General features: G+C 42.2%; 1 protein-coding gene across 1 annotated transcript in view; it reads left to right on the forward strand.

Moving 5' to 3' along the window:
- The window catches only part of LOC141102994 (uncharacterized), a 36,219-nt gene extending 19,385 nt beyond the window's left edge, over positions 1-16,834 (forward strand). Inside the window, exons 3-13 of the mRNA XM_073592084.1 lie at positions 2,356-3,797; positions 3,976-4,049; positions 4,438-4,589; positions 8,893-9,545; positions 9,652-9,761; positions 10,336-10,517; positions 13,711-13,853; positions 13,960-13,963; positions 14,443-16,133; positions 16,234-16,313; positions 16,672-16,834. Coding sequence (XP_073448185.1) covers positions 2,356-3,797; positions 3,976-4,049; positions 4,438-4,589; positions 8,893-9,545; positions 9,652-9,761; positions 10,336-10,517; positions 13,711-13,853; positions 13,960-13,963; positions 14,443-16,133; positions 16,234-16,313; positions 16,672-16,834 — 4,694 coding nt within the window. The remainder of the gene's footprint in view (positions 1-2,355; positions 3,798-3,975; positions 4,050-4,437; positions 4,590-8,892; positions 9,546-9,651; positions 9,762-10,335; positions 10,518-13,710; positions 13,854-13,959; positions 13,964-14,442; positions 16,134-16,233; positions 16,314-16,671) is intronic.
- The last annotated feature ends 3,515 nt before the right edge of the window (positions 16,835-20,349 follow it).

Raw genomic sequence — 20,349 nt, forward strand, 5'->3', positions numbered from 1 at the left:
CAACTACAACTGCCTCACCAACAACTACAGACGTACCTTCTACAACTGCACCACCTACAACTACTGAAGTACCTTCTACAACTAAACCAACAACAACTACAGACGTTCCTTCTACAACTACGCCAAATACATCTACAGTAGTATCAACTACAACTGCCTCACTTACAACTACAGAAGTACCAACTACAACTGTCCCACCTACAACTACAGAAGAACAAACTACAACTGCCTCACCAACAACTACAGACATACCTTCTACAACTGCACCACCTACAACTACAGAAGTGCCTTCTACAACTAAACCAACAACTACAGAAGTTCCTTCTACAACTACACCATCTACATCTACAGTAGTATCAACTACAACTGCCTCACCTACAACTACAGAAGTACCAACTACAACTGTTCCACCTACAACTACAGAAGTACCCTCTACAACTGAACCACCTGCAACTACAGAAGTACCAACTACAACTACCCCACCTACAACTATAGAAGTACCAACTACAACTGAACCACCTACAACTACAGAAGTACAAACTACAAGTGCCTCCCTAACAACTACAGAAGTACCTTCTATAACTGAACCAGCTAAAACTACTGACGTTCCTTCTACAACTGTACCACCTACAACTACAGAAGTACCAACTACAACTGCCTCACCTACAACTACAGAAGTACCAACTACAACTGTACCACCTACAACTACAGAAGTACCCTCTACAACTGAACCACCTACAACTACAGAAGTACAAACTACAACTGCCCCACCTACGACTACAGAAGTACCAACTACAACTGTCCCACCTACAACTACAGAAGTACCTTCTACAACGGAACTACCTACAACTACAGACGTACCTTCTACAACTGCACAACCTATAACTACTGAAGTACCTTCTACAACTAAACCAACAACAACTACAGAAGTTCCTTCTACAACTACACCAAAAACATCTACAGTAGTATCAACTACAACTGCCTCACTTACAACTACAGAAGTACCAACTACAACTGTCCCACCTACAACTACAGAAGAACAAACTACAACTGCCTCACCAACAACTACAGACATACCTTCTACAACTGCACCACCTACAACTACAGAAGTACCTTCTACAACTAAACCAACAACTACAGAAGTTCCTTCTACAACTACACCATCTACATCTACAGTAGTATCAACTACAACTGCCTCACCTACAACTACAGAAGTACCAACTACAACTGTTCCACCTACAACTACAGAGGTACCATCTACAACTGAGCCACCTACAACTACAGAAGTACCAACTACAACTACCCCACCTACAACTATAGATGTACCAACTACAACTGAACCACCTACAACTACAGAAGTACAAACTACAACTACCCCACCTACAACTATAGAAGTACCAACTACAACTGAACCACCTACAACTACAGAAGTACAAACTACAAGTGCCTCCCTTACAACTACTGAAGTACTTTCTACAACTAAACCAACAACAACTACAGAAGTTCCTTCTACAACTACACCAATTACATCTACAGTAGTATCAACTACAACTGCCTCACTTACAACTACAGAAGTACCAACTACAACTGTCCCACCTACAACTACAGAAGAACAAACTACAACTGCCTCACCAACAATTACAGACGTGCCTTCTACAACTGCACCACCTACAACTACAGAAGTACCTTCTACAACTAAACCAACAACTACAGAAGTTCCTTCTACAACTACACCATCTACATCTACAGTAGTATCAACTACAACTGCCTCACCTACAACTACAGAAGTACCAACTACAACTGTTCCACCTACAACTACAGAAGTACCCTCTACAACTGAACCACCTACAACTACAGAAGTACCAACTACAACTACCCCACCTACAACTATAGAAGTGCCAACTACAACGGAACCACCTACAACTACAGAAGTACAAACTACAAGTGCCTCCCTTACAACTACAGAAGTACCTTCTACAACTGAACCAGCTACAACTACTGACGTTCCTTCTACAACTGTACCACCTACAACTACAGAAGAACCAACTACAATTGTACCACCTACAACTACAGAAGTACCCTCTACAACTGAACCACCTACAACTACAGAAGTACAAACTACAACTGCCCCACCTACGACTACAGAAGTACCAACTACAACTGTCCCACCTACAACTACAGAAATACCTTCTACAACTGAACCACCTACAACTACAGTCGTACCTTCTACAACTGCACAACCTACAACTACTGAAGTACCAACTACAACTCCCTCACCTACAACTACAGAAGAACCTTCTACAACTGAACCACCTAAAACTACAGAAGTACCTTCTACAACTGCACCACCTACAGCTACAGGAGTGCCTTCTACAACTGCACCACCTACAGCTACAGACGTACCAACTACAACTGCCTCACCTACAACTACAGAAGTGCCAACTACAACAGTCCCAACTTCAACTACAGAAGAACCAACTACAATTGCCTCACCAACAACTACAGACGAACCTTCTACAACTGCACCACCTACAACTACACAAGTACCTTCTACAACTAAACCAACAAGAACTACAGAAGTTCCTTCTACAACTACACCACCTTCATCTACAGTAGTATCAACTACAACTGCCTCACTTACAACAACAGAAGTGCCAACTACAACTGTCCCACCTACAACTACAGAAGAACAAACTACAACTGCCTCACCAACAACTACAGACGTACCTTCTACAAATGCACCACCTACAACTACAGAAGTACCTTCTACAACTAAACCAACAACTACAGAAGTTCCTTCTACAACTACACCATCTACATCTACAGTAGTATCAACTACAACTGCCTCACCTACAACTACAGAAGAACCAACTACAACTGTTCCACCTACAACTACAGAAGTACCCTCTACAACTGAACGACCTACAACTACAGAAGTACCAACTACAACTGTCCCACCTACAACTACAGAAGAACCAACTACAACTGCTTCACCAACAACTACAGACATACCTTCTACAACTGCACCACCTACAACTACAGAAGTACCTTCTACAACTAAACCAACAACAACTACAGAAGTTCCTTCTACAACTACACTACCTACATCTACAGTAGTATCAACTACAACTGCCTCACTTACAACTACAGAAGTACCAACTACAACTGTCCCACCTACAACTACAGAAGAACAAACTACAACTGCCTCACCAAAGACTACAGACGTACCTTCTACAACTGCTCCACCTACAACTACAAAAGTACCTTCTACAACTAAACCAACAACTACAGAAGTTCCTTCTACAACTACACCATCTACATCTACAGTAGTATCAACTACAACTGCCTCACCTACAACTACAGAAGTACCAACTACAACTGTCCCACCTACAACTACAGAAGAACAAACTACAACTGCCTCACCAACAACTACAGACGTACCTTCTACAACTGCACCACCTACAACTACAGAAGTACCTTCTACAACTAAACCAACAACAACTACAGAAGTTCCTTCTACAACTACACCATCTACAACTACAGAAGTACCAACTACAACTACCCCACCTACAACTATAGAAGTACCAACTACAACTGAACCACCTACAACTACAGAAGTACAAACTACAAGTGCCTCCCTTACAACTACAGAAGTACCTTCTACAACTGAACCAGCTACAACTACGGACGTTCCTTCTACAACTGTACCAACTACAACTACAGAAGTGCCGACTACAACTGCCTCACCTACAACTACAGAAGTACCAAATACAACTGTACCACCTACAACTACAGAAGTACCCTCTACAACTGAACCACCTACAACTACAGAAGTACAAACTACAACTGCCCCACCTACAACTATAGAAGTACCAACTACAACTACCCCACCTACAACTGTAGAAGTACCAACTACAACTGAACCACCTACAACTACAGAAGTACAAACTACAAGTGCCTCCCTTACAACTACAGAAGTACCTTCTACAACTGAACCAGCTACAACTACGGACGTTCCTTCTACAACTGTACCACCTACAACTACAGAAGTACCAACTACAACTGCCTCACCTACAACTACAGAAGTACCAACTACAACTGTACCACCTACAACTACAGAAGTACCCTCTACAACTGAACCACCTACAACTACAGAAGTACAAACTACAACTGCCCCACCTACAACTACAGAAGTACCAACTACAACTGTCCCACCTACAACTACAGAAGTACCTTCTACAAGTGAACCACCTACAACTACAGACGTACCTTCTACAACTGCACAACCTACAACTACTGAAGTACCAACTACAACTCCCTCACCTACAACTACAGAAGAACCTTCTACAACTGAACCACCTACAACTACAGAAGTACCTTCTACAACTGCCCCACCTAGAACTACAGAAGTACCTTCTACAACTGTACCACTTACAGCTACAGAAGTGCCTTCTACAACTGCACCACCTACAGCTACAAAAGTACCAACTACAACTGTCCCACCTACAACTACAGAAGAACCAACTACAACTGCTTCACCAACAACTACAGACGTTCCTTCTACAACTGCACCACCTACAACTACAGAAGTACCTTCTACAACTAAAGCAACAACAACTACCGAAGTTCCTTCTACAACTACACCACCTACATCTACAGTAGTGTCAACTACAACTGCCTCACCTACAACTACAGAAGTACCAACTACAACTGTTCCACCTACAACTACAGAAGTACAAACTACAACTACCCCACCTACAACTATAGAAGTACCAACTACAACTACCCCACCTACAACTACAGAAATACAAACTACAAGTGCCTCCCTTCAAACTACAGAAGTACCTTCTACAATTGAACCAGCTACAACTACTGACGTTACTTCTACAACTGTACCACCTACAACTACAGAAGTACCAACTACAACTGCCTCACCTACAACTACAGAAGTACCAACTACAACTGCACCACCTACAACTACAGAAGTACCTTCTACAACGAAACCAACAACAACCACAGAAGTACCTTCTACAACTGAACCACCTACAACTACAGAAGTACCAACTACAACTGCCTCACCTACAACTACAGAAGTGCCAACTACAACAGTCCCAACTTCTACTACAGAAGAACCAACTACAACTGCCTCACCAACAACTACAGACGTACCTTCTACAACTGCACCACCTACAACTACTGAAGTACCTTCTACAACTAAACCAACAACAACTACAGACGTTCCTTCTACAACTACACCAAATACATCTACAGTAGTATCAACTACAACTGCCTCACTTACAACTACAGAAGTACCAACTACAACTGTCCCACCTACAACTACAGAAGAACAAACTACAACTGCCTCACCAACAACTACAGACATACCTTCTACAACTGCACCACCTACAACTACAGAAGTGCCTTCTACAACTAAACCAACAACTACAGAAGTTCCTTCTACAACTACACCATCTACATCTACAGCAGTATCAACTACAACTGCCTCACCTACAACTACAGAAGTACCAACTACAACTGTTCCACCTACAACTACAGAAGTACCCTCTACAACTGAACCACCTGCAACTACAGAAGTACCAACTACAACTACCCCACCTACAACTATAGAAGTACCAACTACAACTGAACCACCTACAACTACAGAAGTACAAACTACAAGTGCCTCCCTAACAACTACAGAAGTACCTCCTATAACTGAACCAGCTACAACTACTGACGTTCCTTCTACAACTGTACCACCTACAACTACAGAAGTACCAACTACAACTGCCTCACCTACAACTACAGAAGTACCAACTACAACTGTACCACCTACAACTACAGAAGTACCCTCTACAACTGAACCACCTACAACTACAGAAGTACAAACTACAACTGCCCCACCTACGACTACAGAAGTACCAACTACAACTGTCCCACCTACAACTACAGAAGTACCTTCTACAACGGAACTACCTACAACTACAGACGTAGATTCTACAACTGCACAACCTACAACTACTGAAGTACCAACTACAACTCCCTGACCTACAGCTACAGAAGAACCTTCTACAACTGCCCCATCTAAAACTACAGATTTACCTTCTACAACTGCACCACCTAAAGCTACAGAAGTACCTTCTACAACTGCCCCATCTAAAACTACAGATTTACCTTCTACAACTGCACCACCTACAGCTACAGAAGTGCCTTCTACAACTGTGCCACCTACAGCTACAGAAGTACCAACTACAATTGCCTCACCTACAACTACAGAAGTACCTTCTACAACTGAACCACCTACAACTACAGAAGTAACAACTACAACTGCCTCACCAACAACTACAGACGTACCTTCTACAACTGCACCACCTACAACTACAGAAGTACCTTCTACAACTAAACCAACAACAACTACAGAAGTTCCATCTACAACTACACCACCTACATCTACAGTAGTATCAACTACAACTGCCTCACCTACAACTACAGAAGTACCAACTACAACTGTCCCACCTACAACGAAAGAAGTACCAACTACAACTGCCCCACCTACAACTATAGAAGTACTGACTACAACTGAACCACCTAGAACTACAGAAGTACAAACTACAAGTGCCTCCCCTACAACTACAGAAGTACCTTCTACAACTGCACCACCTACAACTACAGAAGTACCTTCTACAACTAAACCAACAACAACTACAGAAGTACCTTCTACAACTGAACCACCTACAACTACAGAAGTACCAACTACAACTGCCTCACCTACAACTACAGAAGTGCCAACTACAACAGTCCCAACTTCAACTACAGAAGAACCAACTACAACTGCCTCACCTACAACTACAGAAGTACCAACTACAACTGTACCACCTACAACTACAGAAGTACCCTCTACAACTGAACCACCTACAACTACAGAAGTACAAACTACAACTGCCCCACCTACGACTACAGAAGTACCAACTACAACTGTCCCACCTACAACTACAGAAGTACCTTCTACAACGGAACTACCTACAACTACAGACGTACCTTCTACAACTGCACAACCTACAACTACTGAAGTACCTTCTACAACTAAACCAACAACAACTACAGAAGTTCCTTCTACAACTACACCAAAAACATCTACAGTAGTATCAACTACAACTGCCTCACTTACAACTACAGAAGTACCAACTACAACTGTCCCACCTACAACTACAGAAGAACAAACTACAACTGACTCACCAACAACTACAGACATACCTTCTACAACTGCACCACCTACAGCTACAGAAGTACCTTCTACAACTAAACCAACAACTACAGAAGTTCCTTCTACAACTACACCATCTACATCTACAGTAGTATCAACTACAACTGCCTCACCTACAACTACAGAAGTACCAACTACAACTGTTCCACCTACAACTACAGAGGTACCATCTACAACTGAGCCACCTACAACTACAGAAGTACCAACTACAACTACCCCACCTACAACTATAGATGTACCAACTACAACTGAACCACCTACAACTACAGAAGTACAAACTACAACTACCCAACCTACAACTATAGAAGTACCAACTACAACTGAACCACCTACAACTACAGAAGTACAAACTACAAGTGCCTCCCTTACAACTATTGAAGTACTTTCTACAACTAAACCAACAACAACTACAGAAGTACCTTCTACAACTACACCAATTACATCTACAGTAGTATCAACTACAACTGACTCACTTACAACTACAGAAGTACCAACTACAACTGTCCCACCTACAACTACAGAAGAACAAACTACAACTGCCTCACCAACAATTACAGACGTACCTTCTACAACTGCACCACCTACAACTACAGAAGTACCTTCTACAACTAAACCAACAACTACAGAAGTTCCTTCTACAACTACACCATCTACATCTACAGTAGTATCAACTACAACTGCCTCACCTACAACTACAGAAGTACCAACTACAACTGTTCCACCTACAACTACAGAAGTACCCTCTACAACTGAACCACCTACAACTACAGAAGTACCAAGTACAACTACCCCACCTACAACGATAGAAGTGCCAACTACAACGGAACCACCTACAACTACAGAAGTACAAACTACAAGTGCCTCCCTTACAACTACAGAAGTACCTTCTACAACTGAACCAGCTACAACTACTGACATTCCTTCTACAACTGTACCACCTACAACTACAGGAGAACCAACTACAACTGTACCACCTACAACTACAGAAGTACCCTCTACAACTGAACCACCTACAACTACAGAAGTACAAACTACAACTGCCCTACCTACAACTACAGAAGTACCAACTACAACTACTCCACCTACAACTATAGAAGTACCAACTACAACTGAACCACCTACAACTACAGAAGTACAAACTACAAGTGCCTCCCTTACAACTACAGAAGTACCTTCTACAACTGAACCAGCTACAAGTACTGACGTTCCTTCTACAACTGTACCACCTACAACTACAGAAGTACCAACTACAACTGCCTCACCTACAACTACAGAAGTACCAACTACAACTGTACCACCTACAACTACAGAAGTACCCTCTACAACTGAACCACCTACAACTACAGAAGGACAAACTACAACTGCCCCACCTACGACTACAGAAGTACCAACTACAACTGTCCCACCTACAACTACAGAAGTATCTTCTACAACTGAACCACCTACAACTACAGATGTACCTTCTACAACTGCACAACCTACAACTACTGAAGTACCAACTACAACTCCCTCACCTACAACTACAGAAGAACCTTCTACAACTGAACCACCTACAACTAAAGAAGTACCTTCCACAACTGCCCCACCTGAAACTACAGAAGTACCTTCTACAACTGCACTACCTACAGCTACAGAAGTGCCTACTACAACTGCACCACCTACAGCTACAGAAGTACCAACTACAACTGCCTCACCTACAACTACAGAAGTACCAACTACAACTGTCCCACCTACAACTACAGAAGAACCAACTACAACGGCTTCACCAACAACTACAGACGTACCTTCTACAACTGCACCACCTACAACTACAGAAGTACCTTCTACAACTAAACCAACAACAACTACAGAAGTTCCTTCTACAACTACACTACCTACATCTACAGTAGTATCAACTACAACTGCCTCACTTACAACTACAGAAGTACCAACTACAACTGTCCCACCTACAACTACAGAAGAACAAACTACAACTGCCTCACCAACGACTACAGACATACCTTCTACAACTGCACCACCTACAACTACAAAAGTACCTTCTACAACTAAACCAACAACTACAGAAGTTCCTTCTACAAATACACCATCTACATCTACAGTAGTATCAACTACAACTGCCTCACCTACAACTATAGAAGTACCAACTACAACTGAAGCACCTACAACTACAGAAGTACAAACTACAAGTGCCTCCCTTACAACTACAGAAGTACCTTCTACAACTGAACAAGCTACAACTACTGACGTTACTTCTACAACTGTACCAACTACAACTACAGAAGTGCCGACTACAACTGCCTCACCTACAACTATAGAAGTACCAACTACAACTGAAGCACCTACAACTACAGAAGTACAAACTACAAGTGCCTCCCTTACAACTACAGAAGTACCTTCTACAACTGAACAAGCTACAACTACTGACGTTACTTCTACAACTGTACCAACTACAACTACAGAAGTGCCGACTACAACGGCCTCACCTACAACTACAGAAGTACCAACTACAACTGTTCCACCTACAACTACAGAAGTACCAACTACAACTACCCCACCTACAACTATAGAAGTACCAACTACAACTGAAGCACCTACAACTACAGAAGTACAAACTACAAGTGCCTCCCTTACAACTACAGAAGTACCTTCTACAACTGAACAAGCTACAACTACTGACGTTACTTCTACAACTATACCAACTACAACTACAGAAGTGCCGACTACAACTGCCTCACCTACAACTACAGAAGTACCAACTACAACTGTACCACCTACAACTACAGAAGTACCCTCTACAACTGAACCACCTACAACTACAGAAGTACAAACTACAACTGCCCCACCTACAACTATAGAAGTACCAACTACAACTGTCCCACCTACAACTACAGAAGTACCTTCTACAAGGGAACCACCTACAACTACAGACGTACCTTCTACAACTGCACAACCTACAACTACTGAAGTACCAACTACAACTCCCTCACCTACAACTACAGAAGAACCTTCTACAACTGAACCACCTACAACTACAGAAGTACCTTCTACAACTGCCCCACCTAAAATTACAGAAGTACCTTCTACAACTGCACCACCAACAGCTACAGAAGTGCCTTCTACAACTGCACCACCTACAGCTACAAATGTACCAACTACAACTGTCCCACCTACAACTACAGAAGAACCGACTACAACTGCTTCACCAACAACTACAGACGTTCCTTCTACAACTGCACCACCTACAACTACAGAAGTACCTTCTACAACTAAACCAACAACAACTACCGAAGTTCCTTCTACAACTACACCACCTACATCTACAGTAGTTTTAACTACAACTGCCTCACTTACAACTACAGAAGTACCAACTACAACTGTCCCACCTACAACTACAGAGGAACAAACTACAACTGCCTCACCAACGACTACAGACGTACCTTCTAAAACTGCACCACCTACAACTACAGAAGTACCTTCTACAACTAAACCAACAACTACAGAAGTTACTTTTACAACTACACCATCTACATCTACAGTAGTATCAACTACAACTGCCTCACCTACAACTACAGAAGTACCAACTACAACTGTTCCACCTACAACTACAGAAGTACCAACTACAACTACCGCACCTACAACTACAGAAGTACAAACTACAAGTGCCTCCCTTAAAACTACAGAAGTACCTTCTACAACTGAACCAGCTAAAACTACTGACATTACTTCTACAACTGTACCACCTACAACTACAGAAGTACCAACTACAACTGCCTCACCTACAACTACAGAAGTACCAACTACAACTGTACCACCTACAACTACAGAAGTACCCTCTACAGCTGAACCACCTACAACTACAGAAGTACAAACTACAACTGCCCAACCTACGACTACAGAAGTACCAACTACAACTGTCCCACCTACAACTACAGAAGTACCTTCTACAACTGAACGACCTACAACTACAGACGTACCTTCTACAACTGCACAACCTACAACTACTGAAGTACCAGCTATAACTCCCTCACCTACAACTACAGAAGAACCTTCTACAACTAAACCACCTACAGCTACAGAAGTACCTTCTACAACTGCCCCATCTAAAACTACAGATTTACCTTCTACAACTGCACCACCTGCAGCTACAGAAGTGCCTTCTACAACTGCGCCACCTACAGCTACAGAAGTACCAACTACAACTGCCTCACCTACAACTACAGAAGTACCTTCTACAACTGAACCACCTACAACTACAGAAGTAACAACTACAACTGCCTCACCAACAACTACAGACGTACCTTCTACAACTGCACCACCTACAACTACAGAAGTACCTTCTACAACTAAACCAACAACAACTACAGAAGTTCCTTCTACAACTACACCACCTACATTTACAGTAGTATCAACTACAACTGCCTCACCTACAACTACAGAAGTACCAACTACAACTGTCCCACCTACAACTAAAGAAGTACCAACTACATCTGCCCCACCTACAACTATAGAAGTACCGACTACAACTGAACCACCTAGAACTACAGAAGTACAAACTATAAGTGCCTCCCCTACAACTACAGAAGTACCTTCTACAACTGAACCACCTACAACTACAGAACTAACAACTACAATTGCACCACCTACAACTACAGAAGTACCATCTACAACTAAACCAACAACAACTACAGAAGTACCTTCTACAACTGAACCACCTACAACTACAGAAGTACCAACTACAACTGCCTCACCTACAACTACAGAAGTGCAAACTACAACAGTCCCAACTTCAACTACAGAAGAACCAACTACAACTGCCTCACTAACAACTACAGACGTACCTTCTACAACTGCACCACCTACAACTACTGAAGTGCCTTCTACAGCTAAACCAACAACAACTACAGAAGTTCCTTCTACAACTACACCAAATACATCTACAATAGTATCAACTACAACTGCCTCACTTACAACTACAGAAGTACCAACTACAACTGTCAAACCTACAACTACAGAAGAACAAACTGCAACTGCCTCACCAACAACTACAGACATACCTTCTACAACTGCACCACCTACAACTACAGAAGTGCCTTCTACAACTAAACCAACAACTACAGAAGTTCCTTCTACAACTACACCATCTACATCTACAGTAGTATCAACTACAACTGCCTCACCCACAACTACAGAAGTACCAACTACAACTGTTTCACCTACAACTACAGAAGTACCCTTTACAATTGAACCACCTGCAACTACAGAAATACCAACTACAACTACCCCACCTACAACTATAGAAGTACCAACTAGAACTGAACCACCTACAACTACAGAAGTACGAACTACAAGTGCCTCCCTAACAACTACAGAAGTACCTTCTATAACTGAACCAGCTACAACTACTGACGTTCCTTCTACAACTGTACCACCTACAACTACAGAAGTACCAACTAAAACTGCCTCACTTACAACTACAGAAGTACCAACCACAACTGTACCACCTACAACTACAGAAGTACCCTCTACAACTGAACCACCTACAACTACAGAAGTACAAACTACAACTGCACCACCTACGACTACAGAAGTACCAACTACAACTGTCCCACCTACAACTACAGAAGTACCTTCTACAACTGAACCACCTACAACTACAGACGTACCTTCTACAACTGCACAACCTACAACTACTGAAGTACCTTCTACAACTAAACCAACAACAACTACAGAAGTTCCTTCTACAACTACACCAAAAATATCTACAGTAGTATCAACTACAACTGCCTCACTTACAACTACAGAAGTACCAACTACAACTGTCCCACCTACAACTACAGAAGAACAAACTACAACTGCCTCACCAACAACTACAGACATACCTTCTACAACTGCACCACCTACAACTACAGAAGTACCTTCTACAACTAAACCAACAACTACAGAAGTTCCTTCTACAACTACACCATCTACATCTACAGTAGTATCAACTACAATTGCCTCACCTACAACTACAGAAGTACCAACTACAACTGAGCCACCTACAACTACAGAGGTACCATCTACAACTGAGCCACCTACAACTACAGAAGTATCAACTACAACTACCCCACCTACAACTATAGATGTACCAACTACAACTGAACCACCTACAACTACAGAAGTACAAACTACAACTACCCCACCTACAACTATAGAAGTACCAACTACAACTGAACCACCTACAACTACAGAAGTACAAACTACAAGTGCCTCCCTTACAACTACTGAAGTACTTTCTACAACTAAACCAACAACAACTACAGAAGTTCCTTCTACAACTACACCAATTACATCTACAGTAGTATCAACTACAACTGCCTCACTTACAACTACAGAAGTACCAACTACAACTGTCCCACCTACAACTACAGAAGAACAAACTACAACTGCCTCACCAACAATTACAGACGTACCTTCTACAACTGCACCACCTACAACTACAGAAGTACCTTCTACAACTAAACCAACAACTACAGAATTTCCTTCTACAACTACACCATCTACATCTACAGTAGTATCAACTACAACTGCCTCACCTACAATTACAGAAGTACCAACTACTACTGTTCTACCTACAACTACAGAAGTACCCTCTACAACTGAACCACCTACAACTACAGAAGTACCAACTACAACTACCCCACCTACAACTATAGAAGTGCTAACTACAACGGAACCACCTACAACTACAGAAGTACAAACTACAAGTGCCTCCCTTACAACTACAGAAGTACCTTCTACAACTGAACCAGCTACAACTACTGACGTTCCTTCTACAACTGTACCACCTACAACTACAGAAGTACCAACTACAACTACAGAAGTACCAACTACAACTGTACCACGTACAACTACGGAAGTACCCTCTACAACTGAACCACCTACAACTACAGAAGTACAAACTACAACTGCCCCACCTACGACTACAGAAGTACCAACTACAACTGTCCCACCTACAACTACAGAAGTACCTTCTACAACTGAACCACCTACAACTACAGTCGTACCTTCTACAACTGCACAACCTACAACTACTGAAGTACAAACTACAACTCCCTCACCTACAACTACAGAAGAACCTTCTACAACTGAACCACCTAAAACTACAGAAGTACCTTCTACAACTGCACCACCTACAGCTACAGAAGTGCCTTCTACAACTGCACCACCTACAGCTACAGACGTACCAACTACAACTGCCTCACCTACAACTACAGAAGTGCCAACTACAACAATCCCAACTTCAACTACAGAAGAACCAACTACAATTGCCTCACCAACAACTACAGACGCACCTTCTACAACTGCACCACCTACAACTACAGAAATACCTTCTACAACTAAACCAACAACAACTACAGAAGTTCCTTCTACAACTACACCAAATACATCTACAGTAGTATCAACTACAACTGCCTCACTTACAACAACAGAAGTGCCAACTACAACTGTCCCACCTACAACTACAGAAGAACAAACTACAACTGCCTCACCAACAACTACAGACGTACCTTCTACAACTGCACCACCTACAACTACAGAAGTACCTTCTACAACTAAACCAACAACTACAGAAGTTCCTTCTACAACTACACCATCTACATCTACAGTAGTATCAACTACAACTGCCTCACCTACAACTACAGAAGTACCAACTACAACTGTTCCACCTACAACTACAGAATTACCCTCTACAACTGTCTCACCTACAACTACAGAAGTACCAACTACAACTGTTCCACCTACAACTACAGATGTACCTTCTACAACTGCACCACCTACAACTACAGAAGTTCCTTCTACAACTACACTACCTACATCTACAGTAGTATCAACTACAACTGCCTCACTTACAACTACAGAAGTAGCAACTACAACTGTCCCACCTTCAACTACAGAAGAACAAACTACAACTGCCTCACCAACGACTACAGACGTACCTTCTACAACTGCACCACCTACAACTACAAAAGTACCTTCTACAACTAAACCAACAACTACAGAAGTTCCTTCTACAACTACACCATCTACATCTACATTAGTATCAACTACAACTGCCTCACCTACAACTACAGAAGTACCCACTACAACTGTCTCACCTACAACTACAGAAGAACCAACAACAACTGCTTCACCAACAACTACAGACGTACCTTCTACAACTGCACCACCTACAACTACAGAAGTACCTTCTACAACTAAACCAACAACAACTACAGAAGTTCCTTCTACAACTACATTACCTACATCTACAGTAGTATCAACTACAACTGCCTCACTTACAACTACAGAAGTACCAACTACAACTGTCCCACCTACAACTACAGAAGAACAAACTACAACTGCCTCACCAACGACTAAAGACGTACCTTCTACAACTGCACCACCTACAACTACAAAAGTACCTTCTACAACTAAACCAACAACTACAGAAGTTCCTTCTACAACTACACCATCTACATCTACAGTAGTATCAACTACAACTGCCTCACCTACAACTACAGAAGTACCAACTACAACTACCCCACCTACAACTATAGAAGTACCAACTACAACTGAAGCACCAACAACTACAGAAGTACAAACTACAAGTGCCTCCCTTACAACTACAAAAGTACCTTCTACAACTAAAACAGCTACAACTACTGACGTTACTTCTACAACTGTACCAACTACAACTACAGAAGTGCCGACTACAACTGCCTCACCTACAACTACAGAAGTACAAACTACAACTTTACCACCTACAACTACAGAAGTACCCTCTACAACTGAACCACCTACAACTACAGAAGTACCAACTACAACTGCCCCACCTACAACTACAGAAGTAACAACTACAACTACCCCACCTACAACTATAGAAGTACCAACTACAACTGAACCACCTACAACTACAGAAGTACAAACTACAAGTACCTCCCTTACAGCTACAGAAGTACCTTCTACAACTGAACCAGCTACAAGTACTGACGTTCCTTCTACAACTGTACCACCTACAACTACAGAAGTACCAACTACAAATGCCTCACCTACAACTACAGAAGTACCAACTACAACTGTACCACCTACAACTACAGAAGTACCCTCTACATCTGAACCACCTACAACTACAGAAGTACAAACTACAACTGCCCCACCTACGACTACAGAAGTACTAACTACAACTGTCCCACCTACAACTACAGAAGTACCTTCTACAACTGAACCACCTACAACTACAGACGTACCTTCTACAACTGCACAACCTACAACTACTGAAGTACCAACTACAACTCCCTCACCTACAACTACAGAAGAACCTTCTACAACTGCCCCACCTAAAACTACAGAAGTACCTTCTACAACTGCCCCACCTAAAACTACAGAAGTACCTTCTACAACTGCACCACCTACAGCTACAGAAGTGCCTTCTACAACTGCACCACCTACAACTACAGAAGAACAAACTACAACTGCTTCACCAACAACTACAGACGTTCCTTCTACAACTGCACCACCTACAACTACAGAAGTACCTTCTACAACTAAACCAACAACAACTACCGAAGTTCCTTCTACAACTACACCACCTACATCTACAATAGTATCAACTACAACTACCTCACTTACAACTACAGAAGTACCAACTACAACTGTCCCACCTACAACTACAGAAGAACAAACTACAACTGCCTCACCAACGACTACAGACGTACCTTCTACAACTGCACCACCTACAACTACAGAAGTACCTTCTACAACTAAACCAACAACTACAGAAGTTCCTTTTACAACTACACCATCTACATCTACAGTAGTATCAACTACAACTGCCTCACCTACAACTACAGAAGTACCAACTACAACTGTTCCACCTACAACTACAGAAGTACTAACTACAACTACTCCACCTACAACTATAGAAGTACCAACTACAACTGAACCACCTACAACTACAGAAGTACAAACTTCAAGTGCCTCCCTTAAAACTACAGAAGTACCTTCTACAACTGAACCAGCTACAACTACTGACGTTACTTCTACAACTGTACCACCTACAACTACAGAAGTACCAACTACAACTGCCTCACCTACAACTACAGAAGTACCAACTATAACTGTACCACCTACAACTACAGAAGTACCCTCTACAGCTGAACCACCTACAACTACAGAAGTACAAACTATAACTGCCCCACCTACGACTACAGAAGTACTAACTACAACTGTCCCACCTACAGCTACAGAAGTACCTTCTACAACTGAACCACCTACAACTACAGACGTACCTTCTACAACTGCACAACCTACAACTACTGAAGTACCAACTACAACTCCCTCACCTACAATTACAGAAGAACCTTCTACAACTGCCCCACCTAAAACTACAGAAGTACCTTCTACAACTGCACCACCTACAGCTACAGAAGTGCCTTCTACAACTGCACCACCTACAACTACAGAAGAACAAACTACAACTGCTTCACCAACAACTACAGACATCCCTTCTACAACTGCACCACCTACAACTACAGAAGTACCTTCTACAACTAAACCAACAACAACTACCGAAGTTCCTTTTACAACTACACCACCTACATCTACAATAGTATCAACTACAACTGCCTCACTTACAACTACAGAAGTACCAACTACAACTGTCCCACCTACAACTACAGAAGAACAAACTACAACTGCCTCACCAACGACTACAGACGTACCTTCTACAACTGCACCACCTACAACTACAGAAGTACCTTCTACAACTAAACCAACAACTACAGAATTTCCTTTTACAACTACACCATCTACATCTACAGTAGTATCAACTACAACTGCCTCACCTACAACTACAGAAGTACCAACTACAACTGTTCCACCTACAACTACAGAAGTACCAACTACAACTACCCCACCTACAACTATAGAAGTACCAACTACAACTGAAGCACCTACAACTAAAGATGTACAAACTTCAAGTGCCTCCCTTAAAACTACAGAAGTACCTTCTACAACTGAACCAGCTACAACTACTGACGTTACTTCTACAACTGTACCACCTACAACTACAGAAGTACCAACTACAACTGCCTCACCTACAACTACAGAAGTACCAACTACAACTGTACCACCTACAACTACAGAAGTACCCTCTACAGCTGAACCACCTACAACTACAGAAGTACAAACTACAACTGCCGAACCTACGACTACAGAAGTACCAACTACAACTGTCCCACCTACAACTACAGAAGTACCTTCTACAACTGAACGACCTACAACTACAGACGTACCTTCTACAACTGCACAACCTACAACTACTGAAGAACCAACTACAACTCCCTCACCTACAACTACAGAAGAACCTTCTACAACTGAACCACCTACAGCTACAGAAGTACCTTCTACAACTGCCCCATCTAAAACTACAGATTTACCTTCTACAACTGCACCACCTACAGCTACAGAAGTGCCTTCTACAACTGTGCCACCTACAGCTACAGAAGTACCAACTACAACTGCCTCACCTACAACTACAGAAGTACCTTCTACAACTGAACCACCTACAACTACAGAAGTAACAACTACAACTGCCTCACCAACAACTACAGACGTACCTTCTACAACTGCACCACCTACAACTACAGAAGTACCTTCTACAACTAAACCAACAACAACTACAGAAGTTCCTTCTACAACTACACCACCTACATCTACAGTAGTATCAACTACAACTGCCTCACTTACAACTACAGAAGTACCAACTACAACTGTCCCACCTACAACTACAGAAGAACAAATTACAACTGCCTCACCAACAACTACAGAAGTACCTACTACAACTGCACCACCTACAACTACAGAAGTGCCTTCTACAACTAAACCAACAACTACAGAAGTTCCTTCTACAACTACACCATCTACATCTACAGTAGTATCAACTACAACTGCCTCACCTACAACTACAGAAGTACCAACTACAACTGTTCCACCTACAACTACAGAAGTACCCTCTACATCTGAACCACCTACAACTATAGAAGTACCATCTACAACTGAACCACCTACAACTACAGAAGTACAAACTACAAGTGCCTCCCTTACAACTACAGAAGTACCTTCTACAACTGAACCAGCTACAACTACTGACGTTTCTTCTACAACTGTACCACCTACAACTACAGAAGTACCAACTACAACTCCCTCAGCTACAACTACAGAAGTACAAACTACAACTGTACCACCTACAACTACAGAAGTACCCTCTACAACTGAACCACCTACAACTACAGAAGTACAAACTACAACTGCCCCACCTACGACTACAGAAGTACCAACTACAACTGTCCCACCTACAACTACAGAAGTACCTTCTACAACTGAACCACCTACAACTACAGACGTACCTTCTACAACTGCACAACCTACAACTATACAAGTACCAACTACAACTGAACCACCTACAGCTACAGAAGTACAAACTACAAGTGCCTCACCTACAACTACAGAAGTACCTTCTACAACTACCCCACCTACAACTATAGAAGTACCAACAACAACTGAACCACCTACAACTACAGAAGTACAAACTACAAGTGCCTCCCTTACAACTACAGAAGTACCTTCTACAACTGAACCCGCTACAACTACTGACGTTCCTTCTACAACTGTACAACCTACAACTACAGAAGTACCAACTACAACTGCCTCCCCTACAACTACAGAAGTACCAACTACAACTGTACCACCTACAACTACAGAAGTACCCTCTACAACTGAACCACCTAAAACTACAGAAGTACAAACTACAACTGCCCCACCTACTACTACAGATGTACCAACTACAACTGTCCCACCTACAACTACAGAAGAACCTTCTACAACTGAACCACCTACAACTACAGAAATACCTTCTACAATTACACTACCTACAACTACTGAAGTGCTTTCTACAACTACACCACCTACAGCTAGAGAAGTACCAACTACAACTGCTTCACCAACAACTACAGACGTACCTTCTACAACTGCACCACCTACAACTACAGAAGTTCCTTCTACAA

This window comes from Aquarana catesbeiana, linkage group LG07 (assembly GCF_042186555.1).
Source record: "Aquarana catesbeiana isolate 2022-GZ linkage group LG07, ASM4218655v1, whole genome shotgun sequence".
NCBI lineage: Eukaryota > Metazoa > Chordata > Amphibia > Anura > Ranidae > Aquarana > Aquarana catesbeiana.